The following is an 18,910-nucleotide window of genomic DNA, read 5'->3' as shown; positions in this document are numbered from 1 at the left end:
CTTTCTGTACTGTCACATCTCGGGTTACATAGCCCTTTTTCACTGCAGTAAATCTGCAACAGTTAATGAGAATAAAATTTCCTCCTCCTTACTGATCGCATGCTGTTAAATGCCAAACCACAGCCAACTGCATATTTGCAAAATTTTAGCTACAATGTATGAAAACAGTGCAATCAATTTAATCTTGTTGTCTTTGTAATTCATTTTATGGGGCTTTCTTCCTTTTTAAGTGACCTACTTTATCAAGTAAGTGGTTGCAAAGCCTAACCTGGGAGATTTAGAATGTTAATAAACTGAGAGGAGAAAGGTGTGCATGTGTTGGAGAGGAGGGGTGAAGAGGTGGGTACACACGCATGTATATCACCATTGAGATTCGTATTGGGTCCCCTTTAATGCTTTTGAAAGACCAAGCCTTCCTTTCTCCTCAAATAAAATAGGCTGATTTGTTATTACTTTGATCATGTTGTATGTTCCATTTCAACATAATTTTGTACCAAGAGTTTATTTAATAAGTCAGAACATTATTTTTCACTTTTGATTATAGAGAAGATTCTATAGTATTTAATGAAATTTAAAGGATTTCAAAAAAAAGTTGATCTCTACCTTATAAGAGTTGTTCTTAAAGTAAAAAATAATGTTTTTATAAGCATCTACTGAACTATCTTAATCAAATGGGTCTACTTAGTAATATTATAAATATCTGTTGAACAAACCAATGGAAATTCAGAATCACGTTAAGCAAGCTGAATTTTATACATTTTTAAATGTATACATCTTCCTACTGAAGTACAATAAAATCTTATGTTTTTTTATTTTCTTTTTTGGCTACAGTGAAATCTCAGTTGAGGCATTATTTGATTCAGTTAATATATGTTGTTAACTTCATTTCATTTACACCTTTAATCTTTTCTTCTGTCTTGTTTTGTAATTGGCAACTGGAACTTAACTTCCCTCTCAAGAAATTCACACTTAGAGGTCATTTTAGATGATAGCCATCGATAAATATACTTTATTATTATTTAATGTTTATATAGATCATATTTAAATATATAAATATGATATATTATAAAATAAATTAGGTATAAAAGAAAGAAAACTGCCTTTAGTTCTCACCATTGAAGTCGCAGTTACCGTTATAGTCATCTGCTTTCCCAGAGTAAGGCATTTCTACTCTCATAAAAGTCAAAATGTTGAGATAAATCAACAGTGTGTAATACCCATTCATTGATTTAGATCACTATCATGAAAACAATGACTAAAAATGTATTGAAATTCAGGATATTTCTAAATTGGAGGCAATGAAGTCATATCTCCTGATAAAACAGAGGGAAGACCCACTGTAGGAAAAGTGCCAGTTGTTAGTTACCCCAATAAGAAAGGAGGGTAGGAAAGGAGTGGCTTAAAAATTTTAAAAGGCCCTGGGCCTTTCAGCAGGGGTTGCATATAATTTAGAAATGTTGAACTTTAGGGGCGCCTGGGTGGCACAGCGGTTAAGCGTCTGCCTTCAGCTCAGGGCGTGATCCCGGCGTTATGGGATCGAGCCCCACATCAGGCTCCTCCGCTATGAGTCTGCTTCTTCCTCTCCCACTCCCCTGCTTGTGTTCCCTCTCTCGCTGGCTGTCTCTATCTCTGTCAAATAAATAAATAAAATCTTAAAAAAAAAAAAAAAAAGAAATGTTGAACTTTAAAATTTTAGTTTGTCCTCTTAGAATTATTGTGTTTTCCAATAAGCCTGTCTATGTGTACTTAAACCGCAACATCGTAGCATGCAGGTGAAAAAAACGATTGAGGCTGAAATAAATTTTAGCCTCCGTATCTGGTAGGGAAGACTGTTCTATAGTCTGTTTCTTTGTTTTTCTGCAACTTTAAACCTGCATCAGACCATTAGTCCATAACCCACCCAAAATTCTGTATTTGAAGGTCCACAGAAAATTTCTCAACAAAATAAGCATTAATTTTTTTAGTTTTTATTGTTCTTAAAAAAGAAAATCTTAACTAAATGAAGCTGCCCAAAAAAGTTTGTTTCTAGAACATGAACAGTCTGGTCCAGTTTTAAATGAAACTACTGGAAAGAATAGAAACAACATGGGCTTCAATACCATACAGACTTAATCTTTATTTGAATTGTATTATTTGAAAAGTTATTCTCTAAAATGGTTTCACACCTGTCTACAATCAGATACGTTGATTAATAATAATGGTATGTATTGAAATACATTTGCTGAGTGCAAAGCAGTATACCGATTGGTGTTTATTACATTCCTTATCTAATTTAATCTTAACAGCTCAAGGAAGAAGACATTATTATTAAAATCAAAGCTTATCAAGTTAAGTAACTTGCCCATAGTCATTATTCCACCACTTAATCTCTTATTTTTACCCATCTTTCTTTCTCCCTTCTGTTACAATGAAGGAAGTGTCCTTTTTTTCAGGTCCAATCAGTTCATTTTGCTCTGAATTCCATCCCTTCTTGCCTTCTCAAGGACTTCTTTCATTCCACCCTTCTTTTCCCCTCTACTGGGTCAGTCCTGCCAGTTTATAATCATAATCTGGAATCCCCCTAGTTAAATTCTCTTTGGCCCCACATCACATTCTGTCTACTGCTCATTCCTCACTGCCCTTCATGCAATACTCCTCAGAAGACTCCCATCTGCCCTTTAGGTTCTCCAGTCTAGTTGAAGTCACCAGTAATCTTCATATTGCCAAATCCAGGGGACCTTTCTCGTCTTTAACTCAGCAGTGTTTGGCATAGATGTCAAGGCCCTGCTTTTTGAATTTCTCTTCTTTCATCTGTCAAGATACCCCATTTTTCTGATTTTCCACTGAGCCCTTCTCCATCCCTTTCCAATGTTCTGTGCTGGATATTCCTCTTCCTTTTCACCTCTAAACACTGCTTACTTCAGGGCTTTGGCTCTGTTCTCTACAACACCCACTACCTAAAGGATTTCATCTAGATTCCATGGCCTTAAATACTAACTATAAGCTTATGTTTTCATCTGAGACCTCTTCTCTGAGCACCAACCATTCCTGTCAGTATTTAACATATCCAAATTGAATGTTTCATAAAATAACCAAATGTAACTTTGATTTCCTACATGCAAATAGGTCCCTCCCCTAATCACTCATCTCCGTGAATGTCGCCATCATTCAGTAGGTCAAGCCGTAGACTTTGGAGTCTTTCTGGGTTCCTCCCTTTTCCTCAAATACTACTTCCTCAGAGAGTCTTTTTCTGATGAAACTATCAAAGCAGCTCTTTCTCCCCCATCCTATAGTTACTGTTTTAGACCCTCATCATCTCTTTTGTGGTTCACTTGTTTATCTACCTCCTTCCACAAGAATGTGGTCTCCAGAAGACCAGGCTTCCTTATTCAAAGTTGTATCTACAGTGCCTGGCAGACACTAGTTCTTGGTACTTACTTGTTTAATAAATGAGTTATAAGGGTCAGAGCCATTATTCAAACACATATATGTCTTACTCCATTTCCCATGCTGTATTTTATTTTCACTGTTAACTTTTTTGTTACAGAGTCTTAATTTTTAATCTTTACTATTTCAGTAATCTTTCAAATGTAAATGCATAGTATTTATTTTATATGTAATTTATATATATATATATATATACACATATATATATAATATGCTTGTATTATAAAATTTGGGATAGGAACCTATGCTATATGAGAAAATTTTGAATAACCTATATAAGATAAAAACTGTCTTTTGAATTGCAGTACTTTATACAGATAAAGATGCTTGCCTTTGTAGTTAGGATTGAATTAAGAAATCCTAGTACCCATGTATTTTACTACTACATATCTATATGAATCTGCTAAGAAGTACTCATCTGTACTGAATGTAAGCATTCTCTATCATAAAAAATTTTTATTGCCAGAAGGGATATTACAAATTTTACATTAGTTTTCATTACTAAATAGCTTATGTTCTGTTAAAAACAAATTCTATGTCATACTTAAAGTGAATAGGGGGGGTTTCTTTGATATTCTTTCTTTCCTATTACTGAGTCTTAAATAGTGACCTGTTGATAATTAGTGAATGAGAAGTATAGCATATATGCTGTTGGAGGTTATTTTGTTATTTCCTAAAGGTACCTTTAACTTTTACTTAAATTTAATGAAATTATAGAGTAATGACAAATGAAATTAACTTTATAGAGTATAAAATAAAGATATAGTCAAGGTAAGGATGTGCATTAAATGTTTTAACACTTAAATTTTCCTTTTCTCTGTAACCTTTTTAATTGAAAAGCACTTGGATGGGCTCTAGGGATACAGAGATCACTAAGAAATAATCACTTTCCCTTTGAGAAGCTTATAGTTCAGGGTTAAAATATTTTTTGAGATGACTTACAGTATCCTGTTTGTTACTCTTTGTATCAATTTTCTTTGAAAACATTTAAGGGTTATGTGTTAGCAGGCTAAGAAAGGGAATTAAGGAATTAATACTAAGTATATTGTCAGTATTTGGGCATGGGTGATCTAATACATTTTTATGTTATTCCCACACCTTGATTAAATGAATGAATAAATAAATGAATAATTGATTAATAAATTTAATTGATTAAACTAATTAAATTGAATCACTAATAAATGGTTACATAAATAAATAAACAAATAAATAAATGAATGTATTCATTTCTGAATTGCTCTAATCTTTAGAGGACACAGAATTTTTAGAAAAGAATGCCACTCTGTCTTAATAAACAGTTTTTTTTTAAAGCATGCTATTTGGAGTATTGCAATTTTTTAACTTACTTCCATTACAAAAGATTGTATAACTTTTGTATTTTTTTAAAGAAAAAAATCAGGTAATCTGATGATGTTATATGTCAGTTATATCTCAAAGCAGGAAAAAAATAAAATTTAAAAAAACTTTAAAGATGCTGTGATGAATTTTCTTAGATAACAAAGCAAATAGAGTGATAGATTCAGATTTTTTTGCATTTTAAGCAAAAAGCAGTGCAATACTTGACAAAGAATCGCATTATTATTGAAATACAACCTCTTGAATTATATAGGCTGTTTAATAAAACATTATACTTTGATGGTCTGGTAATTCTCTAGAATTTAGTTACTTCGTTAGAACAAAAAGCACTTTGGAAGGGTTAGTCCAGACAGCAACTTGATGTGTGGCTTTGTAACAGAGACAATGCCTCTTTACAAACACATCAGTGTCCTACAAAACATAATTTGAATAATTGAGAGGTTTGAGGAGAGCCATTATATCAGAGTTTGATGTGAATGTTGATTTCTGATGTCTCCCATCTCATGAGCAAAGGTTTACTGAGCAGAAACCTTTCATTTTATATAGTACGTAGGTATACAGATAGGTGGGTAGGTAGGCAGGCAGGCAGGTACTCCCAAGGGATCACATGACACTACATTTTAGTCTTTGAACTTCTTTTAACACTGACTTAACACTGACATCATAACTACTGATGAATTCTCAAAGAATTTAATTGAAAGAGTTTTTGATTACAAAGGATTTGTATCAGGTTTTCTCATTAAAAATAAATAAAGGCAGTAAAATTCCATTGGTGGTTATTTGGAAATGGAGATGTCTGGAGTTGGACTCCAGACTATAATCCTGTAGATTATAATCCTGTAGGAATTTTAGGCCACTATGCAGTCTTTTAGTAGTAGCCCAGACCACTTAGTAATCTCATATTCAGAAGAATGATTAGTAATTTTTCTAAACTGTATATACTTCTATTAAGCCATTTAATTGAATGTAAAATCTGTGTATGTCTATGTTGGTTTTTATGGAAAAGCTACATGTTTCTACAGTCTCATTCCAGACTAGAGAGGCACAATCAACAAATGCTTTCTTATGCCCTTTGAGTTAAAGATTATAAAGCAGCATTTTGAATAGACTCACAAGCAGGACCATCATTAATGATTTCCTGAATATCTTCTCTTTTGTGGGCATAAATCTGCATTATATCTCAAGTAATATCATATGCCTATTTTCTTTGTTTCTCATGATCTAAAGTTAAAACATCTCAGTTTTTCAGAAGTTCTTTCCACTTCAGGTTTTTCCAGCCAAAAAACAAAGCACCTTCATTCTGGCCTGTCAGAAATTAAAAGGCAGGACAGTCTTAAAAAGGAATCCAGATTTGTGTGGACAGTATCAAGCGGCTAATTTAGAGCCCCTCAAAATGTGAAAGGATGGGAGGAGGCCTCTATGAACATAGTTAGGCAAGTAAATTTTTAAATTGCAACTGTAACCTAAAAATTACATCTTTTCAAATTGATGCAAGAAACCCCATAAAGCTTTATTTACATGGGTGTTCGAACATCGGGCTAAGATCTTTTTTGAGGTGGTAAAAGACCAGGAATTCTTTAAAGTCTCAAAAAGTTTTTTAAAAAAGTTTTCTGGGTTTTAAGGGCTTTATAAATATTGGACTATTGTAATTTAACTTGTTCTCTGTATCCACTAAGGGGAAAAAAAAACTATTACAATTTCTTACATTTGCATCTTGCCTTTTTTCGCTTAAGTCTTGCGGTGGGGGGATACTATTTGCCATCAGCAAGTGGATACCATAGTCATTTTAAATAATAAGTCAATTTGTAATCTTTCCTTGGCCTGCATACGTGAAAAAACTAACATAGATATACCTAGATGCTAGTTTTAAATATTGCCTAAAACCCTGTACTGCCTGTAATCTCAAAAATGGTTGGTGCATTCCCACTTCCCTGAAGATTTCTTCTCATAGTTGCCCAGCTTTGCTTATAAGTCCCAGATTGGCAGGTTGGCACAACCCCAAGATAACGAACATCACAGAATGAAAATACCCTATCCTAAACACATGCGTGACCTGTGCCCTTTTCAAACAGCAGTAAACCTGAGTACAGAAATGTGTGCAGTTTGGGAAGTGATGATTTGTGTGGAATAACTAAAAACCTCACCCTTGATTTACTACTTTCAAAATAAACTCACTGAATATAAAATAAGGTAAAGAAGCGTATAAAGAGACGTTCCCAGTATTTTTCATCCCAACATGTGTTAAATCATTTGCATCAATCATGATATAGAATCTGAAGGGTTTTGATTGAATAACCTTATTTATACAAGCAGTCTACTCTCACTATGGTAAAAGCAAGATATGATTGGCCATGGCATTATTTTAGGGCAATAACAATTAGTTGCCTACGTGTAGGCATAAATCTCTATGAATTATATAACAGCCCTATAAAAGCAAACAGAAAGCATGTGTAAGAAGCATGCCAGATATGATAGAGTATCTCTTAACTGTCTAGATTTTATGGCAGGAGCCAGAATTTCCTAAGTATTTTTAGGGAAGGCTCTATCATTTTCATATGTCATAACAATAACAACACCAAATACATAGGAGTCTCTGTACTGTTCTTGTAAGAGACTTGGAAGTATAATAATCTCAAGGCAGATGTTAAAAGGGATAGCCATTCTTATTTTACAAAAAAATTATGACAGTTACAGATATAGACTGCAACAAGTTATATCATTAGAAGCAGAAATCACATCCAGATATTCTGGTTTTGAGATCATTCCACCCCACTAACTTTAATAAAATTCAGGAGTTGTTGATAAGTTCATACTTAAGTTACTTTTGCTAATAAACATAATTTCCAATTCTTAAATTAAGGGAGAAAAAATGTCCACGTATGTCAGTAATAAAGAAAAAGAAGTATGCTGTTTTCTTATATTGCTTTAAAAATAACTTTAAAATATGGTAATAGGATTTAAGTCAGAAAGGTAATTGTTAGAATCATGTATTTATACATTCCAGTCTACACTGAATTTGCTTGGTATCATTGCAGCATATGCCCAAAGGGTGCTTGGCCCCATTCTGTGAAGATGATATAGAAATACCTTGTTTTGTCATCAGAAGACTACAGTCTGGTTGAACAGAGTGACTTCAGTCAGTCCATATCTTGACAATCTAAAATTGGCCTTAGACATAAGTAGAAAATGAACTCGTTTTTGTTTTTGTTTTGCAGACCCATAATATAACAAATGTATTTTCAAGGACTAGAGAGCTTATGAAATTTAAGAGTAAAGATTTACGTTAGTATCTGTTCTTCTAGTGATAAATGCAATGTCGGCAGATTCTACAGTATACTGAGATTTTAAATGCTCTAGAGGACACTAAGTAACTACGAAATATTTATCTGACCTGTAGTGATTACTGAAATTACTGAATTAGTGGCTGGAAGTATTTGTATAACACTGCCCAAAATAGATGTTTTAAAATATCATAATAATGTAAGGCAATGCCTTTTAGTTGTATATTTAGTATTATAAATATTATTTGGGATCAAATTTTCACAGTCATGCTTAGCTATTTTAAAATATGCCCTTTTAATTTATTTAAATATAGTTTCTATTATCCATACTTGTGCCTTCAATTTTAGAAAAATATCACTTGGTTTGATTTTAGGTACCAAAATAAGTCTTCACTTGTCAACCAGCATTTGATTTTTATTAGCCTAAAAATGATGGAGACAAATGAATAAGTAGACTATGACATAAATTGGAAACTTTACACTATAAGTTTCTTATATTTGATAAGATTTTTGAGATTGGTTTTTTTTTTTTTTGGTAACAAACACTTATCCACCTCTTATGTAAGATAGTAAAAGAAGGTGAAAGTTTTAAAACTATATCAAAATATCCTCAAACTGTACTATTTATTTAAGGATTTGGGAGACAAGGTTTTAACAGAAGCTTAAATGTTAATTTTTCATTTCTGAGAGAGTGGTATATAGAGTGCATGCTAGTTAGCCATATTTACTCTAATTGTGTCCATATGTTAGATTTCTGTCTGTTTCATAAAGAAAGATGGGGCATTGATACAGCCCATATTGCATAGTACTCATAATTTTAGATTCTCTTCCATCTCTTGAACTTGTTCATTTTGACAATACATTATCACCTTAAGATTCTGGATGGTGCTTAAATTACAGTACTGAGGGTCATTATTTATATTTTTTGCTGGACTGAAAAGTTTTTAGTACTAGTATTAACTTTTGAATTATGTTCAAGGTCTTAGACTTTGCAGCATGTTTAGTTTCTTTTCATTTCTTATTAGTATTTTTCAGTACTTAATAGTCTCCTGCTTCCACCTCCAACAAGAACTTCTCTCTGTTCAACATCAGAAACATTTTCCTATTTGGCATGTGCTTTCTAGTTCCCCAAGCAGTATAAGCAAATTGGAAAGTTCAGCTGTCATTCTTGGAAGGTCATAGATCACACTAGCAGCCTGAGTAATCCAAGAGGTTTTAAGTATCATAGCATTTAGTTTAAAGTGAAATTTGCTCTGACAGGGCTGGCAGACCAATAGGAAAAAGAAATATTTGTGCTTGGAGAAGTGCATATGTAGAGACCAAGAGTATAACTGATGGCTGGAAGTGATTTCAGTCTAAAAAAACAAATCATTAAGAGAGTGCATAGGGGTAAAATACACAGTTCATATTTTAAAGAGTCTCAAAATGAACCAGCAACTAAGGTTAGCATTACATAGTAATTAGCTGTGGGGTTCAGGCTTTAACTCACTCAGTACCAGACAGTATGGCTAAACTATCACTGTGAAAACATTGCTACTTATGTTATATTCTCTACTTTAAGCCTACAGCAGTAATTTTTGTACCTTAAAAAACCAAGGTATTATGACAGATTATATAAATGTTGAACCAGTAACAGACAAACAATTATTCAAAGGAGGTGCTAATGACTCAGTTTATTGACCTAGGGGTTACTTAAGCAACTCAGGAAGTTCCCTTAACATTTGGTGGCATGAAATGAGGCATTGCTTGATATTATAGAACTGCCAATTTCAAGAAGTCCTTGCACTTAATTGAAGAAATGTAAGTTAAAGATGACTAGATGGTATACTTTCATTAAAAGATTATTATTGAAAGTTTGAGACCATTATAGGTTTGAGTAAATATCACTTGATAATCACATCTGACAGCTTCCATCAGGCACTATGGAGCATTTTTTCTGTTAATTGCTACAAATAAGGAAAAAGAAAATACCTTCTCATGGCTCCAATTATTTCTTTCAAGTCATTGTTCTCGTCAAGCAAGCCATTTCTGAGTCACAGGAATACTAGGCTGATATATTCTTTTCTTGAACATGCAGAGCAGAATAAGAGTAAGATGGAAAGGACTTCCAGCAAGATGGCAAAGTGAGCTGACTTAGAAGGGCCCCCCATATAGATATATAGAAAAGATGGATAAAATGTCACAAAAATGTATAATTCATGGCCAAATTCACAAAGAAATGTACCAAGTCTCACACACAAACCCAATAACCACGCACAAGAATACATTGGATTAGGTATAGGTTATATAGTATAGGAAAATGAAACTGAATTCCCTATATGAAGCCTGGAACTTCAGTGGGGCTGCCTTTTTTTCATCATTTGGAAAAAGGACTAGATGATCTTAATCCACCAGCCTGGAAAAGTGACCAAAACTTATCTTCTGCCCCAAGTCCCTAGGTTAGGAGAATAGTCATCCAAGGGAAAGAGAAACCACAAGCTTTCTCCGTATGCATGAGTAGGTTCAGAATTTACATTATTCATCTAACTCAGGGAACCCCAAATCAAGAAATTATCATTAAAATTGTTTCAGGACAGTGGAATCCCCGGGGTCTTGATATATTATAAACAAATACGGAATCTCTGTGTAGAAATATTTCCAAGTTCAAGGGCCAACAGACAGGCAAAAATAAATGAATAAATTTTAAAAACCTGAAGTTGAACACAATAAAAATTTGTAAAGCTCATGAAGAAAGGACTGTCATGAAGTTGCATTGTCAGGCACAACGGTAAGAGAGGGTACCCAAGAACTAGAGTGAATAGGATTATCTCAATTACACTGTAAGATTTTTAAAAATAAAAAGGAATTTAGAAAATTAATGCAATGGTATAATTTGAAAAAGTGCCAACTATAATACCTCGACATAAAAATAAATAAATAAAATAGCCCCTGGAAATGGGTTAAACAACAGATTAAGATACATTGTAAGAGAAGTGTGAATTAAATGAAATTAAAGGAGCATCAGTGAAATGGAATTTCTTTACCATTTGGGATAAATCAGTGTCTATTTTACACATGCTTCTTCCATCATTACTACAAATTAGTTTTTATCTGAAGCATCTTAGTATAGTAACTAAATTGAAAGGATCTGTCCCCAAGGTGGTATATTTCCCCTTAGAACTGACAGATGTCTTTTAAAAAAAATTTTTTAATAAATTCCAGATGAATGCTTTAAATACAACCTCCCACTACTCATATCACTTGCCCTTCTTTTTTGGGAAAATATTACTTGGTTTAATTTCACTAAAATGTGATTCTTTAAGATTCATTAGCCATTTAGTTTTATCATAATAAAAGGAAAATTGATACTCATGCATATAAAAGATTAAGAATAAAAACTAAATGGAAAATGACAGCTAAATTTGATATATGTTGGTAAAGCTCATCAAAAGACTGCTTAATTGTGTTCATCTACTCAGTAATGCAAAGGCTCGCGTTCAATAAGTAACACCCTTCAGCAACCTAAAATAAATATTTATTATGTACAAATTTATAGAAACAAGATGCTTTTGACAGGTTCAATGAAAATTTTAGAAGCTGTCGTATGGTAGTGGTACCTTAACATCCATGTGCATTGCATCTTTCCGTGTCCAAGATGATCAGCATCTTCTATCATTTTCATAGCCCTCACATTTATAAAAGGAGAACATTGACTGAGAAAGCAATGGAAACCACATTCTGTCAATGTTAAATATGCTGAGAGTTTAAATTTGATAAAACTTACCGGGGATGTACTGTATGGTGACTAACATAATATAATAAAAAATCATTAAAAAAAAATTTGATAAAACTTGCTTTAAAACTTTGGGAAAGTAAATGATACTCAGTGATAAGACAAGCTCTCCATCTAGTGGTTGGTTTATAAATTACAAGCATTTAGATATTGATTTAATTCATCTAATGTTAGGTATAATTTTATAAGCATTACCTCATTCTGTCTATACTTCTCTTGTTCCTATGTATAAGAATTTCAAGAAAATGTGTTCTCTTCTGCCAGAATAGTCCAGCCCTACCTATTGAACTCAAAGGCAAGCTACTTCTACAGTCTGATTTCATCTACAGGGAAAACCATAGCCTCTTAATTATTTGATGAAGCATATTCCCACAGTAAAGGGACAAAATTGTTTCATTCCAATTAACTATAAACTCAAATTTCAACCAGTTTTGAAATTCTTTCCTTTCATTCTCAAATGGTAGAAGTATAACTAAAACACCCTTTTCAAAAGAGAAAAGTTACCATTTTTGTCAGGAAAGGTAGCATGTTTGATTGTTATCTCTGCCATTGCGTCTGCAGGCTCTCGTTACCTCCATATGGACAGCCATAATATTCTCTTAAATGTTCCCTGTGCTTTTGTCTCTTAACACCCATAGTTACCGCAGTTATCTTGCTAAAACACAGAAGTAAATTGTCTCCTTTTTAAAAACCATTAGACAACGTTCCAAAAGTGTATAATTAGCATGGCATATGAAGAGCTTTCAAAATCTAGTCTTAACCTCCATTTCTAGCCTTATCTCCTGCCACTTGCTTTCAACGTAAACCTGACTTTAAGCATAACAAACCAGTTGCTGTTCTTCGGCGCCTCTTCTCTCTTGCTCAGGCTGCCACATTAGGAATTCTCTCTTCACCTGTGAAGTCCTACTTGCCTTTTAGATTCATCCATTCATACAATAAAATACTTTTTGAATGCCCACTCCATGATATAGCAATTAATAAAACAGTGACAGTCTTTATCCGTTTATAGTTTCATAGGAAATAAAGTAAAAAGATAAATAGATAAATATAGATATAGTCAGGAAGTGACAGATGCATTAAAATAAAAGTATTTTCGGGGTGCCTGGGTGTCACAGTCAGTTAAGTGTCCGACTCTTGGTTTCAGCTGGGGTCATGATCCTCAAGGTCGTGAGACTGAGCCCCACATTGGGCTCCGCGCTCAGGGCAGAGTCTCCTTGGGACTCTCTCTCCCTCTCCCTGTACCCCCCTCCCCGCCCCCGCTGCTCGCTTGCTTACTCTTTCTCAAATAAATAAATAAATCTCTTTTTTTGAAGTATTTTCTTTGAAGACTTTCTAGCACCCTAGATTCTTTTGTAACAATTTATACATGCCTCTAATATACTCTCACCTTATATTAAATATCTGTTCCTCTTCTATTCTTCTGTAGCAAGTTATAAATGTACTAGGGTAATACAATATATTATCAGAATTTTGTTCCATGTTTAGTTGCCTCCAATCCATGGTCAAGGACCATGTCTTATTATTACCTTCCCAGTATCACATTTTTTTTTTAACATTGACTGTCAACACTATACTTAACACATTGTAGGAACTCATGTACTATTTGGATGGATGGATGGATGGATGGATGGATGGATGGATGGATGGATACGAAGGATCACTGTTAACATTGCACTACTACAATTTCATATTACTAAATTTCTCATGACAAATTATACTTAAGCTGAAATTATTATGATAATTTATAATCTTAGGAAGATAAAAATACTGGTTTTGATTCTATGATCAATATATTGGAATAATTGATAAAAAGAATGAACTGTTCTAGAAAGCTTTTATAGGATCATTTCACGCAGCTCTGTAATATCCTGGAAAGCTTCCTCTGAAGAAAGCCTATGTTAAGTCCTTTCACTTGACAATCCAAAAAGAATTCCAGCCTTCAGTATTATCCTATGGATCACAAAATATAAATATAAATATTGTCATAAAGGATTTTATTTTAGGGAGAGTAGAGTTCCTAAAGAAAGACCCAAACCAAAAAGATGAAATTCAACATGAAAATTTCAAGTGTGTCTTTGTGTATACACATACACGCAACGACACACACACACACACATAGACATTCAATGTGAGCCATTTGTGGTGGACTCCTTTAAAAATTTAAGATCAATGCATTTTTAGCCTATGTTATTAGAGAGTCAGAAACAGGGTCTCATTATGTTCTGTGCTGGTTTCAGACCACATAGTAAGTACAGTATCACATTATTTTCACTTCTTCATTTTAAGGTAAACATTGAAAAATATCAAAGTTATTTTAGAGAGCAAATGAGATGGTAGACATTCTAGAGGCCATGTCATGAGGATTGATTAAATAGAAGTTGTGAAATAGCCTTAATAGTAAAGAAGAATTCTGTTTCTTTTGTGGTTCCAGAGGGTAATTCTAAACTAATGGGTTTCAGATCAAGATAAAGAACTTTCTAATTGTTTGGCCCATAAATGGAATGAACTGCCTTGTGCGCATTCCCATTTATGGAGCTATTCTGCAAAGAATTCGATAGACTCAGTCAAGGATGTTGTGAATGTAAGTGTAGTCTAGATTACTTCTAAAGATGTTTGCAAGTCAGAGATCCTGTGAATCTATAAGAGAACTTGGCTTGAATTTACTTTCTATTTATTTTTTTTGTACCATCCTCTAATATATTCATTATTTGCTCTGCATTCATTTCGCTGACTTGGGAATTTCAAAGAAGATAAAGACTTGTGTTGCTTTTACCTAATTTTAATAAAATAATGATAATACTTTTCACTTATGCAGCACTTTTCATCCAAGGATTTCAAAGTGCTTTACAAATATGCACTAATTAAGCCTCACAAACAGCTAGAGGTAGGTGATTTTCTTCCCTCTCTACAGGAATGTCAACTCTGGCACCGAAGTCCAGTAAGAGCCTCAGAGCGCCTAGGTTTCTTTACTGGCTGCCATCCCCCTTGTAATGTGCTGCATGTGAAGTATCACTTGTTATGCCTGGATTTGGTTTTTTCCTCTCTCTGAATTATTGCAAGTTTAGAAATACAATGAATGCTGTTAAAAATTTGTTTGAAGCCTTGTCACTATTACAGAAAATTCTGTCTCCTGCTTGCTGAATGCTAATTAGATTTCTAAGTGTTTGTTTAAAGATAAATCTAGATGTGGTTTTATATTTGTTGTTGAATTTTAAATATAAATTTTTTATTCATGAAGAATTTGTCATTTTCCTTTCTAGATACCCCCAAATCACTGTTCTTGGGGCATAAAACTTAGTAGCGGACGGATTTGGGGGCCTTACCTTTCCTGGTTGTCTTTTCACAACAAACAGGAACCATTTTCTCTGAACTAGAAATTTTTTTTTAAGAAGAGATTGCATTTTGTTATTTTTGCTAATTTAAAGGTACAAAATGATATGTAGACATTGAGGATAATGATTAAATGACACTACATAGTCCTATTTTTTTAAAAGTGGTCTAGTAGTGGTATATTCTGATCTAGAGGGACACACCCTTTTTGGTAGATTAGGAGTACCAGGAAGAAAATATGTACATATAGAGACACACATGCAGTGTTAGATTAAATTCCAGTATAAATAGCCAAATATACAAACTCTCATCTGAAAGAGAACGGTTACATATGGCAAGAGCAGGAGTAGCAGATCCACAGCTCAGTTTCCCTGGGTTCTTGGGGTTCCTGGTGAGGGCACGCCCGTGCCTTTGTGCCATGTACTCTAAGTCCTTAACGGATCAGGAAAGCACAATTTTTGCTGCCACACTTCCCTTTTATAGTCACGGTTTCTATCCCCTTCTAGAACTTACATAAAGAATCTATCTGCTCCTGTTTAAAGGAAAACTTACTATTAGGCTCTCCTCATTTTGAACCAGATTCAACATTAACAAGGCTACATCTTTATTCCAAGGGAGAAAGTACAAGTGTCCACATATCCCAAAAAGAATATCTATCCGCAGGTTTCAACATCCTGAAAACTCCCAATTTCCCCTCTACATTAGAACCAAATGAGATTCAAGAATCAAGCTGTTCTTTTTCATGCTGAGTTTTATCTGAAAGATATTAATTGTGTATATATAGCTGATCTTTCACAATACAAAAGGACCTAGGACTTATGTCAAAGTACCATCTAAACTGGTCATAATGTTTCAGACATTCTTTAAACGGCAAAGAATCTCTGATATATGATGGATAATTACAGAAAAATTCATTTTAAGAGTTTCTAATTTTTCTCCTTAAAATTTTTTCCCAAATGATAGCTACGGAAGTTCAGAAAATTTGGCCTGAACACGCAGATGTCTCTGGGTGAACTGTTGGCTGCATAAACAGAACTTTATTACAGTAAACTTGCAGGCTCAGAAACTCAAACTCATCAGTGTTCAAGGTTCAGTCTTACTTTAACTGATCTGGGGTGCAAATTCTTAACCATCAATGTGACAAATTAAAAAAAAAAACAGCTGAATATTCATTTGTCAGTTTACATCAGGCAGATTGGATAATGTCTAAGTTTATTCTTTACCTTGTTGTGAAGCCACACGGGAATACGGTAATTGGAAATTTGCCTATGGGTCATAGAAATAAAATACAGTTTTGCAGTTTGAATATATAATGACCTCAGACTCTCAGAACCTTTTTTAAGGCCTAATCCTCAATGAGGACAAGCCTGCCAAAAAGGTCCGCAGTTCCTGATAGTGTTGTAGGTCACCCCAGGGAATTGCTTGGGTGGCGGGAGCATCTTGTTCTGTGCCAGCATGGCTGACAGTCTCCCTTCTGAGGATTCTCTTCTTTTAGGCAAAACTGCAGTACTATTGCTATACGAGTTCCTCTGTAAGGTGTTATGTTTTTAAGGTGCCTTTGCATATTTCTTTACTGATCTACTCTGTTCCTCTTGCTCCCAAGTTCCTGAAAACCTCTAGATTGAGAAACAAAGGCAAAATTAATTTGAGTTTAACCTAAGTCTCCTGCTTATCAGCCTCAGAAGAGATGGGAAAAAATATAAGCAGTGTCCAAAGGCAGGCAATAAGTAGATGAAAAAGGAAAGAGTTGAAACCCGTAAGCTATACAACCAACTTTTACATAATGGAAAGTTGTTTGGTTACGTGAATATTTGTTAGCCTTAGTGCTTCAGGACAAAAACGTCAACGGCCAACTTTTCCTCTAATTTTAACCTGATACAGGTGTATCTGAGTTCATGCGCTGTGTTACTTTCTGAAACCTCTTTAAAGTTGCCTCTCGGGCGACATTTCCCTTCATCATAAAATTAAAATTTCTTCCCAGGAGACCAGAGTAGGAAGGACATGCCTATATTTTGCCATTTAAAAATAAAATTCAGACTTTAAAATTTCAACCAACTTTTGGGAATTATAGACACAGTTTTTTATTAAGAAGGAGCCCAAAAAGTTTTTCCTCAGGATCACTCACTAACAAGTGCTAACGTAAAGCTTATATCTCAGAAAATCCATTTCCCTGAGCAGCGGGTTCCTGTGAATAATATGCCCTGTGTGTATTATAGTTCTTTACATTTAGTATTTAGTCCTATCTCAGTACACGCGGCACACAAATTATTTAAAACCTTAACATTCTATTGTGTTTTAACTTAATCTCATTTTGAGTTGTGAGAGGAAGTTAGTGCCTATATGAATACATTTTTAATCATACTGAGATTTTGCTGATAAAGTATCTTTCCATCTAGTATAGTCTCAAATCTTAAAACATTTAAATATATTTTTTTCAAAGTTTATGTTTCTACATTATAAATCGTTTCCTTTGATTGGACATAAGCTCACTAGCATTCACTGCATGAGCGATGCATGAGCATGTCATAGCTGCCATCGTTGCCTGGCAAAAAAAACCTATTGTCATTTCGCTAAGTGTTGGATAATTCTCTGATCCTTAAAAAGTGCTTTGGAGAACAGATTTTCTTTTAAGTTTATTAATAAATGAAAGAATAATTAAATTTTAAAGTAGCAAAGTTTATTCATACTTCAAATATTTTTGTAGCTCTGAAAGTTATCTTTAGGCTTCTGTTATTTCCATAGAATAAACGGAAACAAAATTGATAATTATCTTGCTGTCATTCAAAAGAAACACGTATGATTTATTTTTTTTTCATTGAGGAGTCAGAGAAGGATTTGCAGATCAAATCTGGCTAGCTTAAATATTGTAAAATTCCTTGTCTTGTTCTTTCAGTTTAGGCTTGTTGTATGATTTGGCCCTAAGCGAGAGTTTACTGCTAAAATTCAAAAGCATGTCCTTATTAATAATACTATATCTTCATATGTTAAAACGATCTTATTTTAAATAACAAAACTCATTTTGCTACAGTTTTAGTTTTATCATTCCCTAGCAGTGTATTACTGATACTTGCTAGCACATAAAATCTTCTCATATTCTTGCATAAAAGCCGTATATGAACTTAATTTGTTAAAACTTTTCTGATCTGTCCTCCTCTTTGTCTTGAATAGTACCTGGTGACAGAGGTTTCCAACATTTTTAATACATTGTTAGAAGTAAATATACACATATTTGTGGCTGTACTAATTAATATTATATGTATATATAACGTATATGTATATTTGTGTAATTTCATATATATACACATATATGCATATATATGTGTGTATATATATATATACACACACACACACACACACACAGACACACAAAAAAAAGGCCTAATGATAGCCACATAAGTCACTTTTGCTGCTAGGAAGAGAATCTTGGAGCTATAACGTTCCCAGCCTCCTCTTGGCCTGCATTGTGAATGTGTGATGAACAATATAACTTACCATTCCTTTTTCCCTTTTCAGCCTTGGAATGGATGGCTTTGGCCAACCAGTTGGCATTCTTGGACGCCCTGCCACAGCTTATGGATTCCGCCCCGATGAACCTTACTACTATGGCTATGGATCTCGATAAAGTCATACCTTTCCATGTGTCCTCTCAGCTTAGAAGAAATCTGTGTGGGTTGGGTTAACTTTGAATCTTGGCTAATAATGCATGTTGATATTATTGCAGGTCTGTGGGGTTTTTTTTTTTTTT

The 18,910-nt window shown here is 33.9% G+C and overlaps 1 protein-coding gene across 2 annotated transcripts in view; it reads left to right on the top strand.

Moving 5' to 3' along the window:
• KIFAP3 (kinesin associated protein 3) overlaps nucleotides 1–18,910 on the top strand; it is a gene marked incomplete at its 3' end in the record, with an annotated part of 150,485 nt that extends 131,575 nt beyond the window's left edge. For both annotated transcript variants that reach the window (XM_008695960.2, XM_040636200.1), the window contains 1 exon segment: nucleotides 18,679–18,910. In XM_008695960.2, coding sequence (XP_008694182.1) covers nucleotides 18,679–18,787 — 109 coding nt within the window.

The sequence above is a fragment of the Ursus maritimus genome, unplaced genomic scaffold (genome assembly GCF_017311325.1).
Source record: "Ursus maritimus isolate PB19 unplaced genomic scaffold, ASM1731132v1 scaffold_2, whole genome shotgun sequence".
Classification (NCBI taxonomy): Eukaryota; Metazoa; Chordata; class Mammalia; order Carnivora; family Ursidae; genus Ursus; species Ursus maritimus.
Note: the sequence above shows the minus strand (reverse complement) of the source record. Positions and strands in the feature narration are given on the sequence as shown.